This window comes from Pocillopora damicornis, chromosome 1 (genome assembly GCF_964200805.1).
Source record: "Pocillopora damicornis chromosome 1, jaPocDami1.2, whole genome shotgun sequence".
NCBI classification, from domain to species: domain Eukaryota; kingdom Metazoa; phylum Cnidaria; class Anthozoa; order Scleractinia; family Pocilloporidae; genus Pocillopora; species Pocillopora damicornis.
Window position 1 is genome coordinate 38,250,345 of NC_142670.1, and position 17,137 is coordinate 38,267,481.

The 17,137-nt window shown below is 38.2% G+C and overlaps 1 protein-coding gene and 1 pseudogene across 2 annotated transcripts in view; one reads left to right on the forward strand and one right to left on the reverse strand.

Annotated features, from left to right (window-relative positions):
* LOC149053705 (protein argonaute-2-like) overlaps positions 1–17,137 on the forward strand; it is an 82,362-nt pseudogene that overhangs the window by 5,320 nt on the left and 59,905 nt on the right. The window lies entirely within an intron of this gene.
* The window catches only part of LOC149053707 (uncharacterized), a 13,554-nt gene continuing 2,295 nt past the window's right edge, over positions 5,879–17,137 (reverse strand). The window contains exons 3-6 of the mRNA XM_089211042.1: positions 14,259–14,636; positions 12,283–12,426; positions 11,209–11,397; positions 5,879–8,746 (exon numbers count right to left, since the gene is read on the reverse strand). Of these exons, the coding sequence (XP_089067168.1) occupies positions 7,347–8,746; positions 11,209–11,397; positions 12,283–12,426; positions 14,259–14,636 (2,111 nt within the window). The 3' untranslated portion in view covers positions 5,879–7,346. The remainder of the gene's footprint in view (positions 8,747–11,208; positions 11,398–12,282; positions 12,427–14,258; positions 14,637–17,137) is intronic.

Genomic DNA, 17,137 nt, shown 5'->3' on the forward strand with positions numbered 1-17,137 from the left:
GGGGAGAACAGCAACCCTAACACCGGAAGTCGAAATAGAGTCGTGTCCAGATTATCCACGCGCTTTCCCGTTCTGAATTGACGTTCCTATCCTCTTGCTAAATCACTCAATTTGCAGAAACGAAAATCCTCAACGAGAAAACTAATTGGAAAGTTCGAGTTTCGAAGGTTTTCACACTCAGTTAGATTGCAAGCTTACTTACGGTATTAAAAATCAAACACAGCTAACACTCGTGTAGCATTTATAGTTTCGTGTTCAAAAACAAAACAGAACAAAACAGGAATGATGAAAAATATAGCCAAACTGGCATAACAGTGGAAATTCATTGTAATCATGACGGTGTCAGAGCGACGGCGATCTTGCTGAGGTCCTACGCGGCTAGCTCATCATGGCTTTATTATAAAACAAACAGAGAAGCCTTGACTGTGCTCTGTTCCCTTGTAAAGCACTTTGGAAGCGGCTAAGTGGAGAGAAATACTCGAATACGTTTCGTGTTTCTCCCTACTCTTCTTTCGTGCTCTAACTGTTTCCTGTGTGCTTTACAACAGAACAGAGCACAGTCAAGGCTTCTCTATTTGTTAAATGGAATTTTCATCATAAGGTTCCAGGGTGCTAAAGTTTGGAATGATATAAGCGGTGACATAAAGCCTCTCTCTTTCAAACGTTTTAATACGAAGTTTAAGTCAATTCTTATTGCTAAATATCAATTGTAGATATGCCAAGAGTATATTTTTTGTGGCTTTCCGATGTTAAATACTGACATAGTTAGCTTTCATTTGTTTTCTTTCCTGTGGTCACACAACTTTTTAAAAATATACTCACCTGTAGAGAGTCGTCCACTAAAAAAGCAGCTTAGTAGTTAGGCATATTAAAAGTATATTTTTGTAGAGGTAAATGAATCGTACGTCATATATTAGTCAGAATTTTATTAGCTCAATCATTTCATGAAAATGGAAGTAGCTTTAAGAAAATGTACAAAAACAAAATCAAACGAATTAAAAGAAGTGTGCAAAGCTTGTCGGTCATGAATGTTATTTGTGTCGTGGTTCAACTTTAGTCTCATCGAAAAAACATTGAATTTAATGAGACTTTCAACTGAACGTGCTGCGAGTGACGAGCGTAGGTGATGTCCAGAGCAGAGCCTTTTCATCTTTGGACTTCTGTGGTTTCTTATTTCTTGTGGTATTGTGGTAAGAGTGTTTTTTGTGCGTGATAACCACTCACCTTTCACCTTAACACAAACTACAGTTCACTTACAATGCAATATACCTAAAATTGTCATACGCTATCATGTTTTCAATGTCTTATTAAAGGATGAATTTTTGCGAACAAGTTCGATTTTAATGCGTCTGAAAATACATGTTCATTGATTTTCCCACCTAAAATCTGTTTAGACTTGTTCAAGTCACGTAGCCAGATTGTAATGGTTTTCTCTCTTTCATTACTAAATGCTGATGATGATGATCTTCATTGTAGAGTTTTGGCCCCTTTACCAGGACTGCTGATCTAATTGCTAATCAGATTACCTTAGTAACCTTCTCGTCACGCAACGCAAATGTTACGGTACACGTAGCGATACGTGCAGTCATATGGTTGAATTTCTTCAGTACTTGAATATACTGAAACTTTATTGGAATTCCCACGCCACTGTTCCTTTGCGAGCCGCATAGTAATAAACTTGGACAAAAAAGACTTCTCGTTTGAAGAACTTCAACTTGCCAATGGAAAAGTCTTTGGTCTAGGCATGCGTGAGATGAAACTTTACGGCATAGAGTAAAATATGGACTGGACCATTTTTTGGACCTTTTTTTGGGCCATATTTTGGACTTTTTTTTTGGACCACTTTAGAGGGGGGGGGATGTGTTGAAGGCCTAAATGTAATAACTGTCCTAAGTGTAATAAAGTCCTAAATGTAATAACATTTGGTCCTAAATGTAATAAAGTCCTAAATGTAATAACATTTAGTCCTAAATGTAATAAGCCTCTAATGCAATCGTTTAACTCCTTCAGTGCATTATTGTTATGGCGGACATCCACCTTGAGATGTTAAAGTGGCAGCTGTTGCACCAAAAAACCGCTGACCAGTATACATATCACACTACGGGCTCGCTGATATCAATGGGCGTCCTTTTACTTGCTGGACATAAGAAATATCAGCAGTCGAAGTATGGTCCTTTGAGCGGTTTATTGATCGAGTTGGAAAAAATTATTTCCAGCCTAAAGTAGGCTTGTGCTTGGCTGGAAGCTCAATAGGATGGACTCGATTGGTACGTAATCATTAGGACTTTTTGGAAAAGAAATTTACTACAATTGATGATGAACTAGCATGTTATTGTTGATGTTATCGTTCGTGTGAAAGTCCTAAGTACTGATGCACCATTTTAGAGCAGTCTGAATGATTTCGCTGTCACATGTTAATCCAAAAGAAAAGTGTTATCATCAACAGTGTTACTGAAATTTTGCACATCTATGTTATTCAGTGTCAATTGATTTTAATGAAGCATTTGAGTTCGTTTTTAAGAATGACTACCTTGATTTATTCAATTTTGAACCTGGGATATTGCATTTGTAGCCCTCTATGGCTTTACTCCACCTCAGTAATCAGTTCATGTACCATATGACTATAAATGGAAACTGTTGAGCTTTCCTTTTTCATTCATCTATTTATCTATTCATTTTCTCCCCTCACGGCAGGGAGAAGAGAAAATGAAATGTAGACTTGAGATCAACTGTAAAATATATGTTTTCCCAATATTTCGGTTCGGGAACTGATGAACCTGTCATAAGGGGATAAAGGAAAAAAATGAATGGTTTATCAGACCATCAACTGACCATCATGCGTTGAATGTTGTAGCTCAATGCTCTTGCGTGGAAAAAAGGCAACATGTCGAGACCTGTGATCGTGAAATGGAATAATATATGATTGGTCAATAGATATCTTGCTCTGTAAGTCACTTTATCATATAGCTAGCAGCGCGCGCGGGCAAGATGAAGTGAATCCTGTGTTCTGACTGGCTACCTGAGCGGGAATGATGGGCCTACCCTCACCCGCTTTGGATTCCCCGTATTGACCCCACGCAAGAAAACTTACAAAGTTCGTAACTTTTGGACAATGTCGGCATATACATAGAAAAAAAATAAACGACCCTCTTGGGTTTATTGTGTTGCAAACACAGTTGGCTTTCACTATCGGTTCTCGAAATAAACAAGCCATTCTTGATTCTTATCAAAGCGAGATCTTTTTCTATACAATGAATCCTTTAATGATCAAGCCAAGAGAATACAAACTCTCTTGACCAAGCTTGTTCGGTCAAGATGACTGGATGTTAGCCTCGTTCTTTTTTTACCTTTTTTAAGGACCGAGACTTCGTCTCAGTCCATAAAAACGCAAAAAAAAAAAAAAAAAAAAAGAACTCGCCCAATATCCAGCCATTTTGACCTCACGCTTGGTCAATAACACTTATGAATATGTTTTATGCAGACCCATACAAATCTGGTAAGGAAAGACAGTACAAAAAATGCACTTACGAGCCCGGAATTTGTCTAACGTATAGGTCAGTGGACTTCCTTTTCCTTGTAATTTGGTTCATGAAGTGTTAACTCCAGCACTGATCACACAAGTATATCGTCAAAATCTGTTACACTTAATAAGAGTCTGAGCCCATGATATAAAGGGAGCTATTGCTTTTGCGTCCGTCAATTTGATGCCAAAAGCACATCAGTATAAGGTTTTGTAGCCAATGCTTCTCAACCTACGTCTTTAGCAAATAAAAAGACCCTGATTAATATCAGCGAGCCCGCAATATGCCATGAATACAGGTCAGAGGATTCTTTGGTGCAATAGCTGTCACTTTAACATCTCAATGTTAGCACAGTTAAACGATTGCATTGGAGGCTTATTACATTTAGGACCTAACGTTATTACATTTAGGGCTTTATTACATTTAGGACCAAATGTTATTACATTTAGGACTTTATTACATTTAGGACAGTTATTACATTTAGGACTTCAACAGGATGGAGCACACCATTATTACTGAGGGAGGGGTGGGATGAAGTCTATCAGTTCTGAGGGAGGGGTGGGAGGCAGAGTGTTACTACTCAGCGAGGGGTGTGAGACGGACTATTATTACAAAGGGAGGGGTGGGAGGTGGTTGTAATGGTAAACACTACTGGTTAATGGAGCTTTAACTCGATCGTACAAACAATTTGAATTGGATTTTCGACTGAGTTTTTGTATGTGAAAATTATTTTGGGCTGGGTCGCGGCGTTTCTTCATTTTTTTGTCATGCGAAAGCGAAACTACCACCAAACACTGGACTTCTACGTTTTGCCGACGGAAATTATCGGTAAGCAACAGTAGCCACCATAGTTCCACTTCGCAGGTTTCATAGGTCTTAACGCAAGAACTGATTGACAGCGGCTCGGGTAAATTGGAAAACAAACCTAGGGGAGTCGCGAGGGATACCCGGTCGCGATTTCCGGTGTCGGTGATTAACTCCTTTGTTTGCGAAACAGATGAAATCGATATTTGCACTTTCCCATTTTGAGAGTACAGCAGTGTTTTTGGTCGATTCGAGAACATGGATTCCTCTTCAAAATTGTTCGCTGATGATTTTTAATAGTAAAGGTATAAACTTTAAAATTGCAATAGCGCTTGTGAATTCTATATGTTGCCAAGTTAAGGGCTAAAGACCAGAAATTCCGTGATCTCGTTTGATAAGATCAATGACAAAAGGAAGATAGTTAAAGTTAATAATTACATACTGTATACACAAAGGGAAACTTGAAGCAACTGATAGTGCACAAATTGACTCAAAAGGTGCACGCATAACTCAACAGTGGAGGATCGTAAACGCGATATTTTCAATACAAATTAAAGTCCAGTATTGACGTGGCAGTTTCGCTTCCGCATGACAAAAAAATGAAGATACGCCGCGACCCAGAGCTTATATTTGACATACAAAAACTCAGTCGAAAAACCAATTCAAATTGTTTGTACGATCGAGTAAAAGCTCCATTAACCAGCAGCGTTTCCTATTTCAACCACCTCCCACCCCTCCCTTTGTAGTAATAGTCCGTCTCACACTCCTCCTTGGCTTACGTATTCCATTCTGCGCATAAATTTCTAAAATTAGAGACCACCCGCGATTACGCAGCAAGGTGCCATGTTATCGATAAACCATTTAATAGAATAGGGTTGTTAGGTATTATCAACTGAGTTGGTAACGTAAATTGGCCACCGTAAAGAGTTTCAAAGTTGACATTGCGAGCGTTAGCTCTTCAACAATCGCTCTGACGAAGGGCTAACGCTCACTGAGTTATCAACTCAGTCAGTGATACTTAATTACCCTGTTATACTCTTCCACTGACGCAGCTCCACAGTTTCTTTAGAAACGTACCCTCTTTATTCATTGAATAGAATAGCCGCCTTCACCTGAACGAGCTCATCGCCGTATCTTGTTTTGAAAATAATTTCATCCTTTCATTACTTATCGCTGTGTTGTAAGACTATAAAATGACGGTTTTGTGACAAATCAAAGGTTGCAAAGATAAAACAAATGTCTTAAAGTGAGAGGATCATTTGATCATTCTACAAAACTTCCTTGCACATTTTGAGATCAAGAATAAGTTCCCCACGAGAAGAAGGCTATTGAAGGGGGGAGGGGGTGGGGTGAGGGAAGGGGAAGGGGTTTGAGTGGGGGAGGGGAGGGAGGGGTGGGGTGAGGGAAGGGGAAGGGGTTTGGGTGGGGGAGGGGGTAGGGGAGGGGGAGAGGGTGGGGGAGGGGCTTAGAGGGGAATTAAAGTAGCAGATGCGGTTTTTACTTCTTACATTTATCGAACTTGACCATTTACCAAGTTATTTACCAAAAAACATAATTTAAATGTTGTTATGTTTTTATTCTACTACATTTTAAAAGTTATCAATTCATTACAAAGCAAATAGTGTCTCATAACTGAAAAGTCTCCCAGCCGTATCATAAGACAACACTAAAAAAAAAAACACTAATAATCATCCAACCAAAGAGAACATTCAGTCATGTGGTGTGATCATCCAAATGACATTTGTCACTTTTCAAGGAGCAGAATTGAAGTGACAATTTTTCACTTGATTTGAATGATAACTTCTGTTCATGTATTTGAAACCAAAGCTATTGTCACTGACAAGATTTTGGACTACTTCCATCTGGATGATCAAAGCGTATGGTTAATGTCACTCCAAGTTCCAACAATGTATAACGATAAAAATATATAGAGTATAGTTCCAATAATATAATAGCCTTAATGACTAATGTAATGGCCCGTTAGTCTAAAACTTGACACAAGTTCTACTTTGGAATATAAGAAAAGAATGCTACATCATCTGCATACCTTTGAGAAATACTGATACTTTAGGCTAAGGTTTAGAAATGCATAACGAATATATAACTGAATTATATGGGAATGTTAAAACATCCAAACACACAACTCCACATTGAGTTTGGTGATAACAAATAACAGTGTACTGCAATTCTCATCTTAAAATACGCATCTTATTAAAAATCACAAAACAACTATGACACAAAGTTCCAGAGTACCAGGTTAAAGGGGTTTTTGAAAGAGCTCTTGATTCTTCGATGGGACATCTTTAACCCTCTAACTCCCATAAGTGACCAAGACAGAATTTCTCCTTACAGTATCAATACAATATCAAACAGACAAGTGATGAGAATAAAGAAAAATATCAACAAGGGAAATATTGGTTGATCCAATACCAAATTCTCTAAATTAACATCAAAAGAGTTGTATGACAGACAGTAAGGAGAATTACTGATGAGATCTTGGGAGTGAAAAGGTTAAAGCTCTACATTTGAGTTAATATATGATTGAATGAAATAAACTACAACTTGATGACAGAAGCCTGAAGGGTGAAAAATTTGAACTTAACCCTTTAACCCCATTAGAGTGACTAGCATCTAATTTCTCCTTACAATATCACCCTTGAATCACATATTAAGGTCATGAGAATAAAGGAAATGATCAACAACTACAGAAGCTCTGGATCGTTAAGCTAATTCTCCTCGTCAGCACCTCAGGATATGTATAGACAACAGTATGGAGAATATGAATACTGATGTTAGGGTGTAAAGCTATGTTAAATTTGTGATGATATCGTGTGCAGGTGATCTATTTTATACAATCAAAGAGGGAATCGATGGGTCTTCCTAGATTTGTTCCTTCTCTCGCGGTATTATGAATTAATTATTATCCAGTCTTACTCAATATTGTGAAATTTTATCAATCGTTTCTTTTCGCGACTATGGACCTGAACGACGTATTTTAAAAGGAGCAGTAAGAAATAAAAACTAATGTCCTCCCTTGCTAAGTAGGAAGGTTACGGCCTCAGTTTTGCCATATGTTTTTGCGATTTTTAACGGTGTACGACCTGCAAAATCTTTTGAATTAACATCCAAACCAAGTGACAGCATTTTTGTGATGATGGCAACATTACCACACTCTGAAGCGGCGTGCAGTGAATTTCTTCCTGAATGGTTTCTAATACAGGGATCGGCTCCTTTCTCTAAAAGATAATTTACAGCTTCAATCTTGCCACAAACTGCAGCCAACATCAATGGTGTACTTCCTTCACTATCTTTTGAATCGACATCTAGACCACGTGACATTAGTGTCTCGATGACGGTGACATTACCACCCTGTGAAGCGACGTGCAGTGAATTTCTTCCTAACTGGTCTCTAATACAGGGATCGGCTCCTTTGTCTAAAAGATAATTTACAGCTTCAATCTTGCCATAAGCTGCAGCCCACATCAATGGTGTACTTCCTCCACTATCTTTTGAATCGACATCTAAACCACGTGACATTAGTGTCTCGATGATGGTGACATTACCACCCGGTGAAGCGGTGTGCAGTGAATTTCTTCCTGGCTGGTCTCTAATACAGGGATCGGCTCCTTCGTCTAAAAGATAATTTACAGCTTCAATCTTGTCACAAAAGGCAGCCCACATCAATGGTGTCCTTCCTTCACTATCTTTTGAATCGACATCGAGACCACGTGACATTAATGTCTCGATGACGGTGACATTACCACCCTGTGAAGCGACGTGCAGTGAATTTCTTCCTAACTGGTCTCTAATACAGGGATCGGCTCCTTTGTCTAAAAGATAATTTACAGCTTCAATCTTGCCATAAGCTGCAGCCCACATCAATGGTGTACTTCCTCCACTATCTTTTGAATCGACATCTAGACCACGTGACATTAGTGTCTCGATGATTGTGACATTACCACCCAGTGAAGCGTTGTGCAGTGAATTTCTTCCTGACTGGTCTCTAATACAAGGATCGGCTCCATTGTCTAAAAGACAATTTACAGCTTCAATCTTGCCACGAGCTGCAGCCCACATCAATGGTGTACTCCCTCCACTATCTTTTGAATCGACATCTAGACCACGTGGCATAAGTGTCTCGATGATGGTGACATTATCATCCTTTGAGGCGGCGTGCAGTGGAGTAATGCCAGAGTGGCCTTCAATCAAGGGATCAGCTCCTTTGTCCAAGAGGTAATTTACGGCATCTATTTTGCCAGTCGAAGCAGCTAAAATTAAAGCCGTATTACCATCGTTATTTTTTGTGTTGATATCCAGGCCACGTGACAAAATATCCTCGATGATGGCAAAGTTGCCAGTCTGCACAGCTGATGACAGTGAGTTCCAATCGTCGCCTGCTATCGTCTGAGTGTCACGTTTATCTGAAAAAAAAAGATAAATGAAAAAAAATTTCACAGCAGAAGAGACATACCTCTCCGTATTTTGTAACAATAAGAACGTTTATACTCAATATATAAAAATAGACAGTCAAAGATTGCATTTGGCTTCTGATATAAAACAATTTTTAGAGCATTGGAAAGAACTAGAGGTTGTATAATGACGAAAGGATATAGTTTTGCTGGGGTTCGCTCAAAGCCTTATGGTTCCCCTATCCTCTGAGCCCCAACAATGTTACTTATGCTTCTTATTACTTTATTGCGATTCCATTTTTTGAGACATTTTTCTTCATACAAAACGGCATTCCGCTTTTAGGATATTCCATCATTATGCCGATCCACCGTTCTTCCATTCCATTTTTCAGTTATATAATTCAAGGTATCGTATCTCGCAGCTTGCTCGCTTCGCAAATTGAGCGGCTATATTAGGCATAATAATAATAATAATAATAATAATAATAATAATAATAATAACAATGATATAATAATAATAATAATAATAATAATAATAACTGCGAGCGACAAGAGGAGCAAGAAATCCTAATCTCAACGTTGCTTTTACAAACGCATGCGGGCAGGTGTGTAGTTTGGCCCTGATTCGATTTTTGCTCAATAGTAAGTCTACCACTAAGAATGTATGGAATGCAAAGAACTCTATTTTCTCACGCGCATCATGTATAATTTGGACCTTGGAACACGTGAAGCTAACGCATAGCAGCAGCGCCGACCAATCCAAATCAAGCGTGTCGATATCTGGATTCGACGTTTCCGTTCATGTCGCGTTGGACGCCATTTCTCGGCCGCATTCCGCCTCAGGCGAGTAGCGAGAGTGTTGTTCGTCTGTTAGTCCTTGACCTCAAGCGAAGAGCGAGAGTTGTATCTGTTCGTCCTTTAATTCAAGCGTGGAGCGTCGGTATTGTTCGTCCTTGACCTGACAAGCATATAGTCTGAGATAGTCTTTGATCTCATAGAAGCGTGGAGCGAGAGCGTTGTTCGTCCTTCAGTTCTTGGAACGGGATCGTTTATACATTACATTTTGGAATAATCTGAAACTTCTTCATATATTGGTCGTTTCGTTTCAGTAATGAATAAATAATTGTTGCGTTGCATCAATCATTTTGACTCGATCAATACGCGTATTTTTTAACCTACAGTGATTTTTCTTTACACCATGAAACAACAACAATTACAGCATATTACTAAAACTAAGCAAAACAAAACAATGGGACTAGTGTCTCGTGGAATGATCTAGTGTTGGTAACTGTTTCACAGGTTTATTAAAATTACTCTATTGTTAGTGTCAAAATAGAGGAAAAAGCGATTGGAGCACGGGGGGTGTCCTCATGGACTAAATTTTCAACCCCGCAAAACAAATTTTTTCTCCCTATGGGCCCCCAAATCTTTCATTAACCAAATAGCCAAAAATGCATCATCCTCGCCCGCATTTCCTAACCTTTGGTAATTGCTATTAATAATAATAATACTTAGCAAGGTAATTTGGTATTATCAACTGAGTTGATAAGTTTAACGTAAATTGGCCATCGTTAAGGGTTTCAAAGCTGACGTTTCGAGCGTTAGCCCTTCGTCAGAGCGAATGAAGGAATTGTGGCTCCTGTGTGTGCTTCTATGCAGAAAATGGATCAACGCTTTTGGTGGGAACATGGTAACTAGCATAGATAAGTTGAACGAAAAGTGTTCGTTGATAACCTGGGACTGAGAGTGCCGATTTGAAAGATAACTTTTTTTGTTCGAGGGTTCTGCGGCATTCAAAGAATAAGTTTCACCTTCTATACAGAACATTTCAAACACGGTTTCCAGCATTTCACGAAGAATGATAACGGTTTTTTTTGCTGTCATCACAACAAGATCAAAAACTAAACAAGAACAGAATGATAGCTTTTTACATAGATTCTAAGAGTATAAAGCATTTCTGTAAACTTTTAACTAAGTCACGTGATTTCTTACATTTCAATTTTGATCGTTTGACTGATCGATGTAAACCAAAATATAATGAAATGTACATGTATTCTTGAGACATGGTTGAGTCAATCTTGATATGACATTTAAATATCGCATTGGATTGATTGACTTAACCATCACTATTGGGCAGTCGTTTTGAATTCGATAAATATCAATAGAAATCAATAAACTATTGGTTTGGTGGTGTTTGTTGGATCCAGAGTGACTGCTCAGCAGTGTCTGAGATATATTGCTGTATTATTTAAAAGGAGTTGAACATATTTTTCATATTTTTAAATAAATTTATAAATGCTATTATATATTAATATTTTTATGTTATTATTGTAACACGACCCCACAAACCTCTGGCTTTAAATACTCGCGTTTAAATAAAGTTTTATTATTATTATTATTATTATTATTATAATTATTATTATTATTATCATCACGGAAACTAAGCTTGGTAATTTTGACTTTTCGATACTGACCATCGATATCCACGTGCACGTCAAATTCAGATGGTGATCCTTCAGTTCCCATACCGCTGTCAGATGCTTCAGACATTAAACTTTTCGTCTCAAACTGTAGACTTTCCACGTACATTTTGATAAAATTCCATTTATGTTCGTCAATGCCCCGTGGCTTTTCTCCAAGTCTTTCGTAACTGGCATTCTGAACTAAAAAAACAAAGAAATAAAATGTTTTTCCTAAAAATGTCATTTTAGAGTACAAATGTATTTAGGTGTTTAGAAACTTTTTGGATGTTTAACAGTTTACCGTGGGAGCTGGTTGAAGATGGAAAAACTTTAGGAAATAAACTATAGCGCTCCTCGCAAGCTTTTCGCGTGCGGTCGAGGTATAATCACGAGAATAAAAGCTGTTCACAATCTCTTGGTATAATCTACTCTCGCTTTTATTAATTTAATCATCAAATTATCCGCGTACATGTACATATCTCATTTGATATATTACAAGGCTAGAATGTCTAAAAACATTGTCTCTGAAAAGCCTTTGTAAGGAAAGTCAGTAAAGCACAGATATTTGCGAGCATGTAAGGAATGAAATCTCGAAAGGCCTTATCTGTTTCAATTCGGTTATAAATAGTTTTAACGAATCTCAGTTTTTCTTTCGTTGAAGGAATTTGGTTGTGACACGAAAAAGTTTACCTGATATCCCCCCTCCCACCAAGCTCCTTTGTATCCTTATGACCCCCCTCTCCTTGGTGGCAATAAAATGGCAGAGAATTTTCTACAGTACCCCATTTTTTATATCCTGTTGGTAACGACTGATCCCCCATAAAAACCATGTGTTCCCCCCAGAAAATCCTCCACTAACTAAGGATAATCTTTCAAGTAAAATTCAGTCCATGTTAATCTCCCAAAATCAATGTTAATAGTACTAAATGGCGTTTTTCCTAGGTTTTTATCATACTCATACCTATGTATTTAGCAGTTAACCTGTATTAAGCGCCAACCCCGTCATTCCCTGTGACCGCTTAATATAGGTTTGACTGTATATATATCTTGTTTAGCTTATCTTGAGTGTTTGCATGATTTAGTTACCTTCCTCTGCTGGAATTATTTCCGTGGCCATCCTTGTCCCAAAAACCTCACGCGGAAGTCTGGTCATTTGTTCCTCTTGACTCTCCGCTCTCTCCTTTAGGAGTTGGACATCATTCTCGAGTCTTTTCACTTTTAGCCCATCCCCTGCTCGAAAAAATGGATTTACTCGGGTTTGCCAAGTGAGCAAATATGTAGCAAATTTAGTGATCTAAATTTGCACCGCATTTGCAAAACAATTTATAAATATGCTGATTTGTTCTTACGGTGTTGGTACGCAAATGTAAAGTAAATGCGACAGTGTGCTCTTTATTTACTTAATCCTTGCACATAGGGCAATTTTTTAATAACGACGTGAGTTTGCGAAAACTTTACCCTCTTTGCAAAAAATAGTAGTTTGCCTTGGAGTGCAAAACCAGGCAAATATGGTGCAAAACTTATTTTTCACTACTGTTTGAATACGTTTGCTCAAGGGATGCAAATGTTTATCTTTGCTTATAGTTTGCTCTAAATTGGTGTAAGAGTAAGAATTGATACCATTAAGCGCTACTTGTAAGTTAGTGTACAGTAGTGCATCTCAGAGTAAAAAAAAATCAAACTATTAGTATCTGCATGGATTTCACAATACAACTACTGTACACTTACTCATAACAGAAGCCTAAGTAAACCTAGAAATGGATAACTTGCTAAAATGGGTTCTTTTCAACATAGTAAGCGGTCAGATAACAAGCCATGCACTGTGAAAGTGGGATGAGGTTTTTTTTTATAGAGATTTTGACTTTCTTTTTTTGTTCCTAAGAGCGATCGTAAACATTCCCATACAAACTATTATAATTTCGCCATGACTCGTATTTCGTAAGATGATCATCACACAGCTGGAGCTTGGGTTGCCTGTACGTATTCACACACGCACCCACCCGCACACGATAAGGGGAAGATGCAGGATTTAGTGAAGGGGAGTTCAGATAAATGTCCACTGAAAGCGGACCATTCAAGAGCGGCTGGGGGTATGCATCCCTCGGAAAATTTTTAAATGGGATCAACAAGTAATATTTTCCTGGCATATCCAATTTAAGGTTTTTGTAAAAAAACTGAAAGTGTTTTCAGGTTTTCATTTCAGTTTAGGAGGTTCGGCCGAGTCACCCGAACAACCGTTGATCCGCTAAAGAAATTCACTACGCCATGGTTTGCAATTAAAGAACTGAATTCTCCTCCATATTTCGTGTCCGTTATTTCAGTGATTGAATATTAACCTGAATACCGAAAATAGAATGGGCTGTCAAAGTTTACTTCCCTCAATTAATGGTATTGCTTCGGAAATTAAAAGTTAAAAATTGCCAGCAACGATAACGTCGAGTCGAAAAAGGCAATGATCTTATTCCACAGTTAATTGTTTGGCCAATAAATTATATCTATCGGATTTACTCAAAACAGCCCTTAAGTTCATAGCTTAATGTGGTTGAAGCAGCAGCAAAGCTGTGCAATTAAACCTCTTCCTCTTGTTACTGAACAGCTAAATTCCTACACTTCAACAACCAAAACAAAATTAAGCGTGAAATATAATGAGCCAATGAGACTGACCAGCCCAAGTTGGCAAATTAAAATGAAGGAGATGGCAAGTGGGTAGGTTGCTCATTTATGCACTGCTTCAGCCTGCAAAAGGATAATGATTGCAATTGACTGGTCCAAGTCGGAAATGTTTTCTTTCGCTATTCAATAATCTATGATCTATCACTTAATTTATGAAGAAAAAAATTTAACAAAAAAGTTGTTTAAGTATACAATAACGCAAATTGAGCCAAAATCGAGCAATCCATACAGTGATAGTTTTTTTTAACTTTTGCTATTGAAGCAATAACCCCGGAGGAGATCGGCCTCCAAGCGTACAAAAGATGCAGAATAAAAAGATCCCCAGTGTTGTTGATTTTAAACACGCATCAACTTTGTTTTAATCAACATCCTCAGAAAAAGTTACTCACCGTCAGCTTCTTGAACAAGCTCAAAGTAAGCTTTCTCGTATTCTTCTTTTTCAATCGTCACAGTCAATTCCACATTCTCTTCACCACCGGCACGGGTCTTCATTTCATCAGTCACAAAAAAGTTAAATAAACGTTCCCTGAGCGTGCCATCCTCGTACATGTTCCACAAAGCTGTGAGCCCCGTGAGATTGTCGACCTGAATTGTAAAGCATACGCACCCTTGACTCACTTCAATCAATCTTGAACCAGCAGGAAGCACACAACCCTGGAAGCTGGTGACTAACTGATCATAAGTTGACCAGCGAGTCAAAATCTCACGGACAGTAAGTAAGGTTATTCCCGCTGCTGCCACTCCAAACACTGTCTTCATGTTCAGTACTGAAACAAATGGCACTAAAATAAATTTTGAATGTTGATATTTAAAATCATTTTTGGTGGTAGTCTGGCGAAGATCATTGTAAACAAGCTGGAAAAGAACCGTAAGAGGTGACAGAATATGACTGTCAAACATCGAGGGATTTTGTTTTGCATTACTTGAATCCGCTGACTTTTTTTTTTCTTTTTTTTTTTTTTTGTAGTTTGCGAGAAAACATACCGTCCCTGACTACGTGATCGCTCGGTTAACCCAAATTAATCGCAGTCCGATGCAAATTATGTCCAAATAAATGTCTGCGGAACTATGTTATCTAAGAAGCAGACTGTCCGATTTTGATTTACCTCTGGGTTCATTTTTGGGAAATATGACTGTAGAATCTTAGAAATCTCGCCCGAATGGTATTCTTCAGCTTGAAGCAAGCATTTCAGCCTCGTGACCCGATGAAAGCGGCAAAATTCGAAATTGGCAGATTTTGACTGAACGTTTCGTAAAAGTTAGGCCGTTCCTTTTTCTTCAACCATAGGTTCATTCTGAATGTGTATAAGCACAGACGGCCCAAGCTCCAGCTGTGAGATGATCATCCTGCGCAATAACAGTCATGGCGGAATTAGAAGAGTTTGTATGGGAATATTTACGAGCGCTTTAAGGAATGAAAGAATACGTCAAATTCTCAATAAAAATACCTCATCTTACTTCCACGGCGTATCACTTGCTATCTGACCGGTTACTTAGATGAAATGAACCCATTTTAGCGAGTTGTCCATTTTAAGGTTTTCTACGCACATAAGGAAAGCCCAAGGCTGAACACTCCATTTCCGAACGCCCGATCCGAGTAACGAATCAAAGTGCTCTGTGAGCAAACTCGTGAATTGACACATGATTCTTTGGATTATGTTTAATGTTATCTGGTTTAGGGAATTTTGTGGTTGATTGTCATATCTAGAGTACGAGCAGTAGTTCAGTGTTCGCTAATGTAGCAAAGAAACAAAGTAACGTTGGGATAAGAAGGCATTACAATTGAAATGATCATGCTATGACATTTGACAAGGGTGGATGATGTCGTGTTTTAAACGTATATCATTTTTGTTTCTGGTTCAAAAGAAAAGGTTGGAAGCAAATGTGGGTGAAAAGTGAAATTTACTGTCTATCATTGTAAATATTAGAAAATCAAGGCAATACTATCTTAATGAAAACATTAACGATTCCCATTAACGGGAACGAGTTTTGAGTGATATAACCAAGCCAAGACTGCCACTGTCATTTTGGATCTCCGCCTGGGTAGATTTTAGTAACGTGCTAGGCAACGTATAATCAATAACAAGATAGTATTTAATTTCAGGCCTATTTATCAATTTTGTGGTGTATAACTTTCACATTTTAGTACGTAATATGTATTTTGAATCTTCAAATTGTCTTGAAACTTAAAAGAAAATTGTTCTTTAAAAATTTACTGAAAATCAGTAGCTAAAATTGTTTGTTTAGGTGTTATTTAATCGTGTTAACTTGTAATTTCGTCAGTCGCCGGCATCTTTTGTTGCTTCACACAGGAAAAACACAAGATACGAAACGTAATGATCGATTTTGTCCTCAATCTCACGCCATAACAGAAAAAGCTTTTGATCATCTGTAAACTCCGAGCGCTTCGCAGTAAGTGATATTTTCAATGAATCTTCGGATTTTTTTCAAGTTCAAGGATTGTAAATTACAATTTTATGAAAACGAAGGTTGTTCTGTTATTTCAGTGTGAATCCTTGCATGCCTGCCAGTCGCTGGCGCCGCTTGTTGAAACTAAAACGAAAAAAAATCTCTTTTAAGATTATCATTGGCTTCTTTTTCACCCCACCACTATTCTCAGCAACAAAGGTCGCCATTTCGTTTGTTTATTGCTCGCCAAAAACTATCAAATGCACTCAAAAGCCTAAAATCGAAAAAAAGTTTACAGGAATCGACCAATCGAGCGAGCGAGCGAGCGAGTGTCACTCCCCAGATCGTATCTACAACTCGCTAGCTAACTCACGAGTTAAAAATTCCAGCGCAAAATGACCGGGCACACTCAAATCCAACGCAGAATCCAAGCACATATACTGTAGTTTCATTTCAATTCACTACAAACTGAATCTTCCCCGTACAACCGACGCTAAGCCGCAGTTTGCATCAAAAATTTCCAATTTATAGGTTTCTAAGAGCCCGGGTACACATCAACCTTGACACGCGTTCGGAAATGGAGTGTTCAGCCTTGGGCTTTTCTTGGGTACGCAGAAAACCTTGAAATGGACAACTCGCTAAGATGGGTTCTTTTCATCAAAGTAAGCGATCACATAACAATTAATACGCTGTAGAAGTAAGGTGAAGTATTTTTTGTACGTATTTGTCGCGTATTCAATGGTTCTCGAGGGGAATATATATAACAGCGTAATATATATGTAAGACTGTACGCCAGCACACAGCGTTACCATTGTTATTCCTATATATGCTCAACCGTGCTGTAAATCAACTTTCCTAA